The 14831-nt window shown below is 36.0% G+C and overlaps 1 protein-coding gene across 1 annotated transcript in view; it reads right to left on the bottom strand.

Annotated features, from left to right (window-relative positions):
• DENND1B (DENN domain containing 1B) overlaps positions 1–14831 on the bottom strand; it is a 143343-nt gene that overhangs the window by 41809 nt on the left and 86703 nt on the right. Inside the window, exons 10-12 of the mRNA XM_066555830.1 lie at positions 8755–8855; positions 3140–3185; positions 1524–1625 (exon numbers count right to left, since the gene is read on the bottom strand). Of these exons, the coding sequence (XP_066411927.1) occupies positions 1524–1625; positions 3140–3185; positions 8755–8855 (249 nt within the window). The remainder of the gene's footprint in view (positions 1–1523; positions 1626–3139; positions 3186–8754; positions 8856–14831) is intronic.

Raw genomic sequence — 14831 nt, 5'->3', positions numbered from 1 at the left:
ACATGCAGGCCTTCATGACATTATAACATCAACCCTGTTCACTCAGTGGAAGTCCAGTTAAAGCTCCTGACACACCAGGAAATGACTCTTTATTTAACTTGTTATACTCTCAAATGACAGAGTACAGTCAAAGTTACTGTATATATGCTTGTGCATGTATCCATGCATTTGTAAATCAAAAAACATCGCAAAAATATACAAAATTTAATAATAAATACGCTAATGTAAACCACAGAACATCATAATAATTTTTATCGTCTTTTACATTTCTGAACTACACTTGATACAGAGTCCAAAGACTGACCAGATGATCTATAAAAATGTTTAGACTTATTTTTAGATCATTAAAATCAAAGGGCAGTGTCATGAATGCTATCATCAAGAGTTTGACTTCTATTGTACTAAATATATACAAATTATCAACAGTAACAAAAGACACAGTATGCCACCACAGGATATTACTTTGATTACAACAGGGGTATTTTATGATTTACAATTTCAGAAAATGTAACTCTTTGATTTCATATTTTGATATAAAATTCTTTGTCTTGACAACTATTTGTGACAGCTTGTGCATCTTTAATTGAATAATGAAAACAGTGGTTTCACAATTATATTCTTTTAGAGCTCTGCTGGGAAAAACAAGATAAGTGAATTTTGTGACTGTTTAAAATGATACACAGAGTATGTTCTCCTATAGGCAATAAAAAAAGAAAAAAAAAGCAAAAAAAAGCAGGGGGGGGCACCCTCTGCAAGATCAAAGTCCAGAAAGAACTGGCACTTAATTTATCATCCTTTACAGACAAAAGACAGCTTTCGTCATTTCAAAAGGATCAGATGTCTTTTATGACAAACTGGGTTTGCAGTTTAATTTACAAATAGAATTCTAAGTAAGCAGTCTTTGCTCTGCCAAAGCAAATGACAAACAGTATAGGTTTTCATTCACGCAGCCCCCAGCAGGATAGAAGAGATTAAAATAAAACTGAAATAATTTAGAAAAAACAAATAAATGTTTCACAAAGTTGAAGAAGATCAAAGCCTGAATTTTCTGACCCCAACTGTACAAGCATTTCTTATTATATTGACCAGTGCCATCAGATCATTAATTAAAAGGAAAGCGCTGGCAGGTGGCAGGGAAGCAGAAGCCGATAATTGGCCCCCTTCTTCTTTTTGCCTTCAAAAACTCTCTGGTTCTTTTGCAAGACATGCCACTAGGCAGACAGAAATGCCTACTTTGTAATATAATGATTAAGATGAGATGAAGAGACTCTTGCGTTTAAAGCAGCTCTGCCTAATGAATGCAGCTGGCTTTATAATTATGATCCTACTTTTACAATAAGGAATATGATGTTCCATTCAACGTCTCCTCAGCTGTCAAAAAGGTAAAAATCTCAAATGTAGGGGTCTGCACTAGGTGCTTTTCACCCCCTTATTCCTTTTACAGCAGTTAGCAAAAAAAGGCAAAAATAATTATGAGTAATTCAAGCACCTATATAAGAAAGAATGAAATGTCTAAGACTCACCACTTCACCAGGTAGGTTGTTCAGGTCATTAAAAGGGGTTTCTAAAGTGTTTGTGTCAACATTTAGCAAAACCACATCCTCCAGGGATCTATTTTTTACTCTCTGTTAGGAAGAAAAAAAAATACTGAAAAACAATTTACTACGGTGTCCTCCTGAAGTACATTTTTCTTATACTGTGATAAATTACAAATGATGATTTTATACAAAGGACAGTAATGGCAAAAAACAGTTGGAGCTTTAGATGTAGAATTTGGGAACTAAATACAGCATTCAGAGTAGCTTTTAAAAATACTTCCTATTTTTCAAACACTAAGGTTATATTAATAATCTCTGAAAGGCATTTATACAGAATGCAGTTGAATATATCGGATAAATACATATTGGAACTACACATACATTGTAACAACATTTCATTCTCTCATATTTTTGTAAATCAGATAAGATATTAATCATATAATCAGATGAAAACCAGAAAAAAGTAAAATTATTTGCAGATTAATGTAAGTACCAAGCATAGGATGCCTACTATTATCACAGAAAAATGGATAAAATGCTTTTTCATCAGTGTGCTTGGCTAGCAGCTAAGAATTAAACAATTTGTTCCTTTCAGGAAAAAGAGACAGAACTCTTTTCTATATGGTCCTACAATAATACATAATAATGCAGTGCAGGAAATAATTCCTGAAGGAACTGACTTCTTTTTTCAGGGCAGATCTTTCAGTTCCATTATTTCCTTATTGAATAAGAAAAAGCATCCTAATCAAGATATTACAACTGATGCATGCAGGTCATAATGATCTGGGAGCACAGAAGGCTGTGCCTGGAGTTGAGAAGTGTAGATGATATAGAAGGCTTTTTTTTGGAAAAACAGAAGTGCTGGTGGCTCAGGGAAGAACCCACCCTATCACCTTAGCAGATGTGAATTGATCCTTAGAAACTGCTTTAGCAGAAGTGCAAATCAAATAATGTTCCCAAATCAATTATCTACTCTGCATGATAATCAAATGGCACATGTAGGCTCCACAGCATAATCAAATGGTTATGGAAAAAGGCAAAACTATTTCTTACCCAGCTATAATGTACCAGTCAGCTGAGTTCTGCTGTGTTGCTTAATGTTCAAATCTGTAAAAGCCACCTCTTGTTTTTTGGCAAAAAATACCAATTTCTAAATTAATAGGTAGAAATGTTATGGGATGTAGGTTAGATTCAAGTTTTCAGAGGAACAGGAACATAAATTATCTGGGAAATCACAGTAATGCCAAAATCTGAGTGACGGTGACTCCAAAATAAATTTTGCCTGTTCCTGAAAAATAAATTTTTCCTCATTATTGGGGAAATCTGATACTAAAGTGCCAAAACGCAGGAAAATAGCTACCACTGAGCTATTAATAAGAGAGAGAAAATCATGATGTAGAGCTACATGTCTTCCTAAAATACTTAAAAAGTAAGATTTCAATGTGTGACATTTTTTACTTAGCAAAGCATATGAAGCATAAATTTTGTAATTCTGCATGCTAAAATACAGGGATTTTTTCTAAAACATTTCCATTACAATTTTTTTTTATGGCACACACACCTCATGCTTCCCAGTACACTGAAGAGGACAGTAAACTTACCTCTATCAAGCTTAAGTGGACGCCAATTAGATAAGGCATCGGTGCACTGAAGGAAAGGAGTGGAAAACATCAAGTTTTAAGCATAACACTAATGGAATATTTTAAATCTTGGCACATAAGACCCTAGTAGACAGTCACTGTTTAAGACAGTATTAAATGACTACAGTTGTTACAGGAATGTTTACTAGACAAGGAAAATTTTGTTTTACTCTACAGTGAGGATGACGACCAATTAAAGGATACTGCTGCAAACTATGAGGCATGAGCAAGGAGGCACCTCCAGACCTACTTCCAATAACTGACCACACTGAGCTAACCCAGCAGATGTTCCCAAACTGGGCTGGTTTTAAAACAACAGCTGGAGGACATGGTCTTGGTTACTATCACCACAGTGCAACACAAACATCATTACCACCAGTTTTGGTTTTGAACCCTCCCCTGGCAAGCCTTTGGAAGCTGTATAATATCCTATTTAACTCAAGATAATCTCCTTCCAATTCTCCTTTCCAATTTCCATAAGACAATGAACCATATTCTCCGAGTAGAACAAATATTCTCCAAGTAGAACCATATTCTCCAAGTAGAACAAAGCTGCTGCAGTAAGACCTCCTGCAGTTTGCAAGCAAGAAACTGAATTAGGCTTATTTATCATGGTTTCCTACAATCTTCTGTTCTGGCAACATCTGACCAAGAATATACTCAGTGTCCAGCACTGAAGGAAAAAAACCTCAACAATCACCATGAGACTTTTGGGTACTGTGAGATTACTGACAATATTCACTCTCAGAGAAGTGAGCAATTGACAGGCTGGTTTAGGCAACTCAATGGGAAAGGAATGACTAACAGACTACAGAGAAAAAAAACGAAATAAAAATAATCCCTGAAAAATAATGGAAGGCAAGATAACATACAAGGGTACACAACTCAGAGTAATTTCTCTCATGGCAATAATCTGATCACAGATCTGAGCCAGTGGCACTGACTGATTGGTGATTGACTTCCCAAGGATGGGGCAAGGTTTCACTGCATCAGTTCATGTGGTCTCATCCATTCGGTCCCACCTCTGGGACCAGAAAAAGCAATTCTCACCTGCCTACAACTACAGCCCATTTTAGAAAAATCTGTACACCCTATGGATTAGCCAATTGCTCTCATTAACAATGTCCCACAGGAGAGGATCAATGCAAAAAAAAAAAAAAAAAATCCAAACAAAAACCAACAAACAAAACCAAAAGCTCAGACTGACTGAGGCCCAAACAAGATTTCATGTTGTCTATGATATCAAAATATAGGTTTGCTGCAATTGTAAACTATCATGGCTTAAGGTTTCTAGGCAATGGGGCTTCCAAAAAGGAAAAGAGGCCTCTATTTTTCCACACATCTTTTTCTTAGCACAATACTGACAAAATTTAGCACTTCCTGATGACTTCATCCAGGCTAATCCCTATGTCTCTGTGAACTAAACACAAATTACATGGAGTTGTAAATGAGTGTCACTCCAGAGCAGACACCCATATATATTCAGAGAGGATTTATACAGCTTTAAACCACTCTATAGATTAAAGAATGATTTGTACTATGTAACATATTTAACCAAGCCACTGAGAATGATTGTGGCTGACATGTTACTGAGAATTCTGCTGCAGAATATGCAGCAAAACAGATCCTCAGGTTCCTCCTACCAGGATATCTCAGTGCTACAAATAATGTGAACAGGCAAAACTACAGTGAAAACAAGTGCTATGTCATGTATGGATTTTATGCACACTTGTTTTCTCATACATCAACACTGTGCCAGTAGCTTCACCATGCCTGTGCTGACTTAAGATAGCTGATGATTTGCTCCATTAATAAATCTGCCATTAAAAAGGGAAGCATGTAGCTCTTTTCTCTACAGAACAAAGCAACAGCTACATCATTTCAATTTTGAAGTTAACAGAATAAAGCTACAAAGCTCATCTTGAAAATGGATGAAATAAAAACTGCAGGCATGGAAAGTCAATTTAATTGTTTTCAGCAAAAAGTAATTTTATTACTGCTGGATTCTGAAGCCTTAGCAGCAGAGGACTGTAATATGCACATGAAAATGCTTACTATGATACTACTGGGAGCTGCTATAGTGTTTTATCTTGCTTATGCATGTTATCACCAAAAATATCAATCAGTGGTATCACTGCCCAAAATAATTACTATGTTATGCAAAACATCCAAGTTAATTGGAAAATAATTGCCCCATTCTCACGAAAACAGACGTATGTATATCCTAACTCAGAAGAGTTAAAGATCTCATAAAGATCTATTGCAATTGCAACTTGAATTTTCTGATTGCATTACATTCTCAACAGAGCACCAGTATAACAGATGCTTTATCATCCACAGACAAAACTGGCATATATTCTAATATTGGTGATTCAGTTTGCCAAGATATTAGACAGAAATTTCATTAAATTAGTTTTCTTCTTCACAAAAACTAATTTTCTTCAAATATAATTACTGTATCAATGTTCAAACTTAATTTTTGTAACAGTTTTCTTGAAAACCAGCCACCCACTCCACTGAGTGCAACAGTCTCCTTTTACTTACTTAAATGTAGAAGAGAAATCAATTTTTTATAACATAAAATAAAACTCAATTTTTTATGAACTGCACAGTGGATTTTTTTCTGCACCTACAATGAGTATTACTTTCTCAGCCTATATTTTGCTACCTTCTAGAAAAATACATTTCTGACATCTCCTTTTTTGGATGGTCACTCCAGTTCTCACAGTGGAGCTCCCATAATGGCACTCCAGGCTGAGCTAAGCTCATGGGGGTACAAAGCCCCTCCTGAAGCCATGAACAGACCCTGTGCTCTCCCCTGGAGCCTGGCACTCACAGCCTGCCACTCCTCAGGGTGGTGCAGTCCACACTGACCCTCTGCTCTGGGCTACTCCAGCATCACCTGTTATATTAGGTCTAAATCCAGCCTGTAAATCAGGCAGCAGGATAGAAATTAATAGATTTTTTAATTAAAAAGGCAAGTGAAAGAATTGAAATCATTTTAACATAGACTTGTTTTCCTCAAAGATACATTTTTCTTTTTTCTTGCTTACAAAATGTACCAGTTAGGCACTTAATGTAATTTATCAAAGTCTAACCCCACAGAATTGCATCCTTTATCTTGATGACATTATGAAGATTCTTAGTCCAACTAATAGAAAAAAAAAAGTGGATTTCTCTCAAAATATGCTATATGATTGATGTGCCAAAAAAAAGGTTACAGAATGAGGCCTATCTTTAAATTAATAGATTTAAATGAATTTTATCTTTGCTTAAAAAAAGCCTTACTTCTACAGAATGAACAAATTATTCAATTGATATTCCCCTACTTCATATATTTGAATGCCATTTCAGGACAACACTAAGAAAATGAGACTTCATAGGAGACACTCCAAGAAGTCCAAGTGAAACAGTGACAATGAAATTTCTAGGCATGTTGAGCTAAAATGGCACTTTTATAAAATGAAATTTGCTTATAAAAATGACATAAAAAAGAGAAGTATGCAAAATAACTTTTGAATTCTTTTATTAATTTTAAATTGGCGTGATCCTGTTGGACTGCAAACTACGTCAGGCCTACTACAAACTTTGACCTTAAGAATTCATCAAGGTTTTTTAACTTGCTATATTATATACCTATGAGGAGAACATTTATTTACCGTTAATACATCAGAACATGAGGAAAGCTAAGTCATTTATGTGTTTTTATTACATTTTTCCAACCTGTCTCACAAAAGAACCATTCAGATGAACAGAAAGAGAAACGTAAATGCACAAAAATCTGAGTCAAAAAGTCTGAATTACTGTGATAAATTCACCAGTTGTGCATTTCTTTTCATGAACTTTATGTTTCCTTTTGAACATCTCTAAAACAGGGGAACTTTTTACTCCATCCTATTGTACTACTGTGAAAAAGAATAAGGCATATAAACGAATTTTACAAGTTTAAGAAACTCCATGCTCCTTTTTAATGAGTAAAAAAATTTCTCAGGTCATACCACAGTGACCTAGAATCCCAACTATTATCATCATCACATGGAGCTGTGTACAGCATCTAATATTGTTATTTCTGGAAACATATGTGGGCTTAGAAGGAGAAATAGAAAAAAAAATCTTCTCATATTCAGGAAGCACTCTAGAGGGTACAGCTTGCATAAAGGTGTTGATCAGCCTTCTGAGAACAGCATTTTTGGAATATATGAAAAATCACATCACAAAGGTTCTGGCAGTAAGCTCAAGTAATACAAAAACTAAAACACACTCAAGTTCTACCCCATCCTGGTATATTTTATCAAAGGCAGGAGGAGAAACAATTAGGACAGAGTTTCTTCAAAAGAAGACTATCATTAAACATAAAAGGCTTAGCTGTACTTGTAAGTAAAAGGAGGAGTTGGAGAAAAACGTTTGTTTTCTTTTTTAAAAAAACAAATAATATACATATGAATTGTAAGAACTACCACAGAAAAAATATATACCATGGACAAATATTGTGAACTTCAGGAAAAACTATCAAAGACACTTAAGGAAACATAGTGAGGATTTGTTTGAAAACAAAAGTTCATTAGACTAAATGGAGTTCAGTAGAACAGCAATACATTCGTAGGTTTGAGGGGGGAAAAACCGAAACCAAAACCAACAACAAAGCTCAGCAAACACATAAGCATAATTTATTTCTATGAAGAAAACACAGACTTAGCTCTGCTTAGGTAAGTATCTGGCTGGGTCTCAGGTTTTATATATAATAATAATAATAATTCCTAATCTCTAGAACGGCTTGAAATGGTTCATTTTCCTAACAGAGCCAGAGAGTCTAGGTAAAGTGAAAATCTCTAGGGATGGATATTCCTGCTTAAAGGGAAAATGGAAACTCTCATTTGTTATCTCTGCCACTATTCTGAATAAAAGCAAGAAATTGTGAAACACAGGCATGTGGAAACATCATCCCCTAGGAAGGATCAGAAGCGAATCAAAAAGTGATTCTTCTTCTAGTTAAAAATATGCCAAAACCACAAAATCAGTCACGTGAACAGAAACTCATCAGGAAAAGCAGAATTCTTATAATGAAAATTTTGGAGTCCCAAAAGGAGTTTTTAAGCTCTTTTGGGAAGGGGCTGGCTAGAATCCTGAGCCTGGCTGAGTTAAAATACAAATACTAAATCACTGATGAATACTAACATCTGATTCTGGAAAAAATGATCAGGGTTTTTTGAATGCTTCTAGAAGTATAATGTATTTCAACTTAAAATAAAAGCCAAATAAAAGAAAAGTGTAACATGTTTGCATTCAAATTATTGAATGAATTATCTTACCAATAAAACAGAAACAGTTCTTACAAACATGATTCTAAATGCTGCACTAATAGCAATCAGTAATTCAAGATACCAATTCAAATACTACATTAAGGCATGCTGGAATACCCCTAGTCAAGTCATCATTTAAGCACTGGCCTAAGTGCTTTCATAAACTGGATCCTGTATGTTCAGTTCACACTAAAGAGTCAGTGTTTTCATCAGTTACTCAGAATTCTAAGAGAGGTGAGAATCTCAGAAATGGGGATAACAGGTTAGCTGTCTTACCAGCAGTAGTCCAGAAGATGTGGAGGAAGCACTGGGATGTAAATATGTTGCCAATACATTGGATACAACAATGCAGCTGACGCATGAACACAAGCAGTTAACTAAAAATAAAAATATACACACAGAATTGGAAACAAAAAAAACCATGAATAAAAAGAAAATATAAAATCTTAAATTAACTTTAGACATGCAAAAATCTTAACCTCCCCAAACCACCTCTTAAATGATTTTGTAAATTACTCTGAATTGCAAAAACACATCCACAAAGAACTCTGATGTATGTATACAAGCACATCATCTGCAAGAAGGCAGGCTAACAAGTCAGCCCTCCCTGCTCAGCTATTCCCTTAGAAAAAGGGAAATAATCATGAATTGCTTGATGCAGTCGTGGTCAAACATGAGCATTGCCATGAACACACAGGACTGAAGTGTACCCCAGTTTCACCAGGCTCCACTGAGTGGGAAAGACTCAGGAGAGTTTTCTGGTCCCCATTTCTGCTATTTTTAACTGGAATTGATCTGAAGCTGCATGAAACCACAGAACAGCACTAAACTCAGAAGCAGGATTAACTCCTGTTTGTGTTACTATCTTGATTTCCAAACTACCTTATAAAAAAAATCTGAAGTGAATATTCCCTGTAACAGAAAAGCATCTTAATTACAATTTTCCAAAATTCTCTTCCCAAAGCAGAGACTTCCAAGCCTGACACAAGGATCATGGAAAATGAACTCCTTGACCAAGAAAGGAGGTGCTACAAACTGCTTACCATTCCAAATAGACATCTCTGGTTTTCTAAAACAAACAAAAAAACCACCACAACCACCACGTTACCCCCAAAACAAAGAAACAAATAAGTGTGGAATTCATTAGAAATGGGGCCAAGTTCATTCCACAAGTGAACAAAATAATCTTGCAATATGTAAAGAATTCCAATTTGATCTATCTTTGCTGTAAGGGAATCTCTCAAATTTCATTATTTTAATATGCAGGCACAGAGTTAACACAGAATGAGAAAAAATCCAGACTGTTCACAACATGGTAGCCTATATCCATCCCATGTAGCACTACAAACCTCATAGAAAAAGGGGAAAAACATTTTAAGAGAATGACCCATGGAGAAGCTACCAAGCTAATGGAAAAGAAGAGGCTGTCCTAATGTTTTACATCACAACAAAATTACTGCCCAAGTTTAACTTCATAATAGCACTGTTTATTAAACATGAACTTTCACAGTAACAAAACAAAGAGCAAAAAATAAAATGTAAATCCTGCTCATACAGCAAGTGCTAAAACATTATGGATTTTATAGGGAAAAAACAACCCTCTTTGTGGAACAGATCAGCAGTTAAAGTGTTCACATCCTGGCAGTCTTGGACATTTAGATTTGTAAATAAAAAATTACACTACAATTTTGTACATGTATTTTTACACTAAAAATGAAAAAAGCATTTATAAGACCATTGCAACAGAAATCACAGACAATTACAATTTGTGCAGCCTAGTTTGCTCAGCCCTCAGATTAATATAACACGATTAAATATGGAAAAGAAGAGGGCCTGAAAGCTCCTGAGGGATATCATTAGGGCAAATTGCCAAAGAATGAAACATGAGCCAGTCAGGAGAGTCTGGAAGCTGCAGTGGTACCAAGGGACTTGAATGTTCGACAGTTGGAGCTTCAGTAATGTGTGAACTGCAGGTTAAGGTATCAGGAGACTCTGCTCACTGACACACAGAATGTCACTATTGACCAGCGAGCTGCCCCAGCCTGACAGCTACACAGCAGAAAGCCAAGGATATCATAATTCCCTATTTAAACTCTTCCTGGCACATTAACATCTCCTTTCTTAGCTTTACACCACATTTCTGCAATTACTCTCATTTTGGACTTATAATAATGGGTATTTTATTAATTATTGGGTTGTTACTATGAATTGATTTGGGGAAGAAATAAATGAGTACCTTCTCCCTCTTCTACACAGTGGGATTTATGAGGTTTATTTCCATATTATCTCTCTGTGTAGTTGAACTAACACTACTGTTAGCACAGTCCAGCTCAGCATTGTGTTTTTTGCTCTTTCACTCAGAATAGATATGGTATTATTATTATGTCCACATACTTTTGTACACAGTGTATAAATTTCAAAACACAACAACCTATAGAAAAAAATCAGCATTTCTTGTATTTCAATCAGAGGCTGCAATAAAGCTGAGCATACAGTTATACAGGATATCCCCTGATGTATACAGTTGCCTCCTCCTCCTCTTAATAGGCATTCTTAAATTATGAATTAAGATGACTATACTATTTGCATGAAGAAATTTCCCTATCTTATGCATGTCTGTTATATTTTAATTCTCACTTTAACAGAGGAACTATGGAATTCCTTAAAAACATCTGAAGTTTTATTAACTCATTTTATAATCTGTATTTTAGTGTGGCACTCCCATTAGCACCTATTTACCATTTATAATTTTTTAATCTACTATTTTTTTTTATTTCTAGCAGGAAAGGCAAAGATTTGATAACTTACGTATGAAGCTTTTGTTGTGCTGTTGATCACTTTTCTATTTAATAACATCTTTTTTAAACTTTTCCCTCTATGCTGTTGCAGTATGTTTCCAAACATTTTAGTATGCCATGAATATGTTTTATAGTTTCCTGTTTACAGCCTGTAACACAAGTTGCTATGGGATTGTGCTGCTCTTCAAACCGTGCCACATTTTATTATTCTGCCAATGTTGCCTTTAAGCAAATACTGATAAGATAATTATGGATTTCATATTAAAATTTGCATACTTGGTGTAAAAAATCTCTTTTTTGCTATTTTTGCTGTTTCAACGGTGACTGCATTTCTCAAATGCATTAATTATTTAAATAACCTTCCTCTTTAACTGACACATCCACTCCACAAATCAGAATGGGAACTGCTGTGAGCCCTGAACAATGCTGCACTTAAGGAACCAGGCAGTTCAGGAGATCAGAAAACCAGGTACCAGGGAGAACTCCACCATTTACATCAGAGCTCCACAAAGGTGGCACCGGATTTGGGGGTGTCCAACAGTGTCCATGCACAGGAGCAGAGCCTGGCAGGCACCTGCCAAAGGCTACAGGGCACATCCTCAAACAGAGCACCCAGCACAGGCTCCCAAGCAAAGAAATGAAATCTGCTTCTTGACCAAGTGGGGATGTCTTCTGCAGAAAGCAATTCCTTACACTTTTTAGGCACAATGACATCTCTCTGGAGTCTGTCAATTGGCTGCTACCTATTCCAAAAGGAATTATCAAGAACTACCTTGAAAAGATATGTCATGGATCATAAAAATCAAACGAGTACACATTCTCCTAAGTTATCTTGAAGTTGTCTTCAGTAGATACTCTCCCAAACCATCTTGAAGTTGTCCTCAAGACCGTGTCCAACCCTGCCTTCCATTGACAACTGGATATAAACACCAGCTGTAAACTGTGATTCCTTTTACAGGTAGGTTTTACATTAAAAGCAAAAGCCTCTGTCCAATAAAATTTCCTGTAAGTTTATGTATGCACACAGATATATCATTGCACAACTCTGCAGTTTGATGAAAAACCTTAAATTATAACAGACAAGTGCTGAAGAACCTAGTTTCTGCAAATCTCATAGTTTATTTCCTGGTTTGAGGCAATAAATGATGTCAAGACATCCTCCTGTAGTTCATTTCACTACAGAACATCTACTAGAGCTGTGTTTTTATCCATTAAAAAATGGATAAGACAGTTTTTAAGTAAAGTTTTTTCAGCTGAAACTCATTTGCCAACACTCAACAGAACTTCTAATACTTTTGCTTCCATCAATTTTGATATTTAGACTGTTTTTCTCCATTTCAAAGAATGTCTTCAAGTTAAACAACTTTTATTTTCAGGAATAAATCTAATTATCTTTTTAAAATTGGTTTTAATAATGTGGTTTTAAATTACATGAACAGCGTGAGTCAAATTATTTGAATTAGTTAAAAGCAAAATTTTAATGTTCAACCCTTTAACAAATAAACACATCTAATTTGAATTCTTTAACATTTACACTGGGCATAAGAAGTTTTATGTCTTTTTCCATCAGTAATAGGCATATTAATAGTACTGAGTCCTACTGAAAGTTTCTAGTCTGTTTCTGATCTCTCCTGATAAGATGCTGCAGCCAGAATCAACATGTGAGCTTTCATATACTGCAAAGAAAGTAATTGGTGTTTTCTCCAGAGTACTCCAGTGATTCTGGTAAAATAATTTTTATCTTTGGCCCTGTAAAAAAAATTCTGAAATTACATGCCCAGTGAAAATACAGTCTCTCCAAATAGCAGGAGACCACATACAGAGTTTGTTAAAATTCTGTATTTTTGTATAATTGTAAAAATTAATGAATTGCAAAATTCATTACTGGTTGACAGAAAATTGATTACTACCAAATCTCAACAAGACTGAAACAATGCTCAAATTCTATAGAATGATGAGCTCCTTTCTACCTTATGGCCATAAGCAGAAAGTTGGGAAGGCTGTTGTTCAAAATCTATGCAGTAATGAACATGAACAGCCAGAAGTTTTAGTTCGAGTTGATCAAAGCAGGCCTACCTGCTCCAGGGAACACAAAGAGTGCAGCTCCTCCCCTCCCTTCCCTCGTGTGGATGCAGTAATTCTGATGTCTGCATCTGCTACCTCAATGCTCACTTCTACCAATGAATCTTTCTGCTCTGTATTTCAAAGAGACTGGTCCCTTTTTCTGTTCATGTCTCTTCCTTTTCCTCATTTCAGGTCTTGCTAAAACACTGCAACATGTCTGGAGCCACACTACTTCAGCTGAAACATTTTCTGCAGACTCACAGATAATACTTATCTGATACCTATTATTCACACAATTTCTATGAGTAACATAAAAATACCTGTATGCTGCACAAAAGGTTACTGGCAATTTCTTTCTATCGATATAAATTACTTTCTTCAAAGCCTTTTTTATAATCAAAGGTAAAAAGAGAGGAAGAGCATAGGTGGCAAGATTCGCACACATTGCAATGCACAAACAAGAAAGACAGAAACTGATTAGCAGAATCTTGTCAGAAAGCCAAAAACAGCAACAGAAGTTAAACAAATGCTAAAGTAAAATTAACCTGTGATTCTATAGAACCTTTCAAAATCTACTGCAAGCAACTAAAGAACTACTGTGATAAAAGCATTTCCTGAAAAATCGTCAAACACTGTCAATCTCTGTCAACACCATGTCCAGAAATGGGTACTGGTGTGCTCTCTCCCTCCTCCCTCACAGTCCCAATGGGCCAAAGAACTGCTTCCCTCCCACTGCCTTGACCACACATATGTTGAAAGATGCCCAAGATTCTGTTTAGTTTCGTTATCTCATCTACTCATTAATACCTATAGCAACAAACCCTAGGGGATGGGTCACTGTTTTACCACAATTACAGCAGTCACCATCAGGCTGGACCAACCCTTGTGGCTCCTTCCCCAATATCCCAGTTCACAAGAATTACTGAGAAACGCTGTCTGCTTCCTGAAAGGGGAACAGTTGCATAGGTGAAAGGAAGCCTCTCCTCTACATTACTGCAACTCCTAAATTAAACCAACTTTATCTTAGAGGGGCAAACACATCTAAATCCTGTTTGATTGAGAATGAGATCAGGCCCCAAACCTGTAACAGGTGCTTGACATTTGTGGAGACCAACCTTTCCATCCACTTCTTGAATGGGGGGCAGGGCAGGGGAAGACTGCTGGGGAGTGAAAGTGGGAAGGGAGATCTTGCTTTTGCCAGTTTACAAGAGAGCATAAATCTATTCCCAGCTCTAAAGATTAAACAGTCAGACTAAATGATAAACCTAGCTGATTCTGCCAGCACTGGTGAGAAATCAGTGAGGAAAAAAATTTAGCAACAAAAAAGAACAGAATATATTGTCCAAGCCATGATATGCAAAGCCACTTCCATGCAATTCTTTAATTTAGCTCCTGGCCAATCATTTTCCATCTGCCATCCCCATAATCTTTAGGAAGAAAAAGAGGGAGGACCTTAAATGAGTCATAATGCATTTTCCTCCTGTTGGCAAG

The sequence above is a fragment of the Molothrus aeneus genome, chromosome 9 (genome assembly GCF_037042795.1).
Source record: "Molothrus aeneus isolate 106 chromosome 9, BPBGC_Maene_1.0, whole genome shotgun sequence".
Lineage (NCBI taxonomy): Eukaryota > Metazoa > Chordata > Aves > Passeriformes > Icteridae > Molothrus > Molothrus aeneus.
Note: the sequence above shows the minus strand (reverse complement) of the source record. Positions and strands in the feature narration are given on the sequence as shown.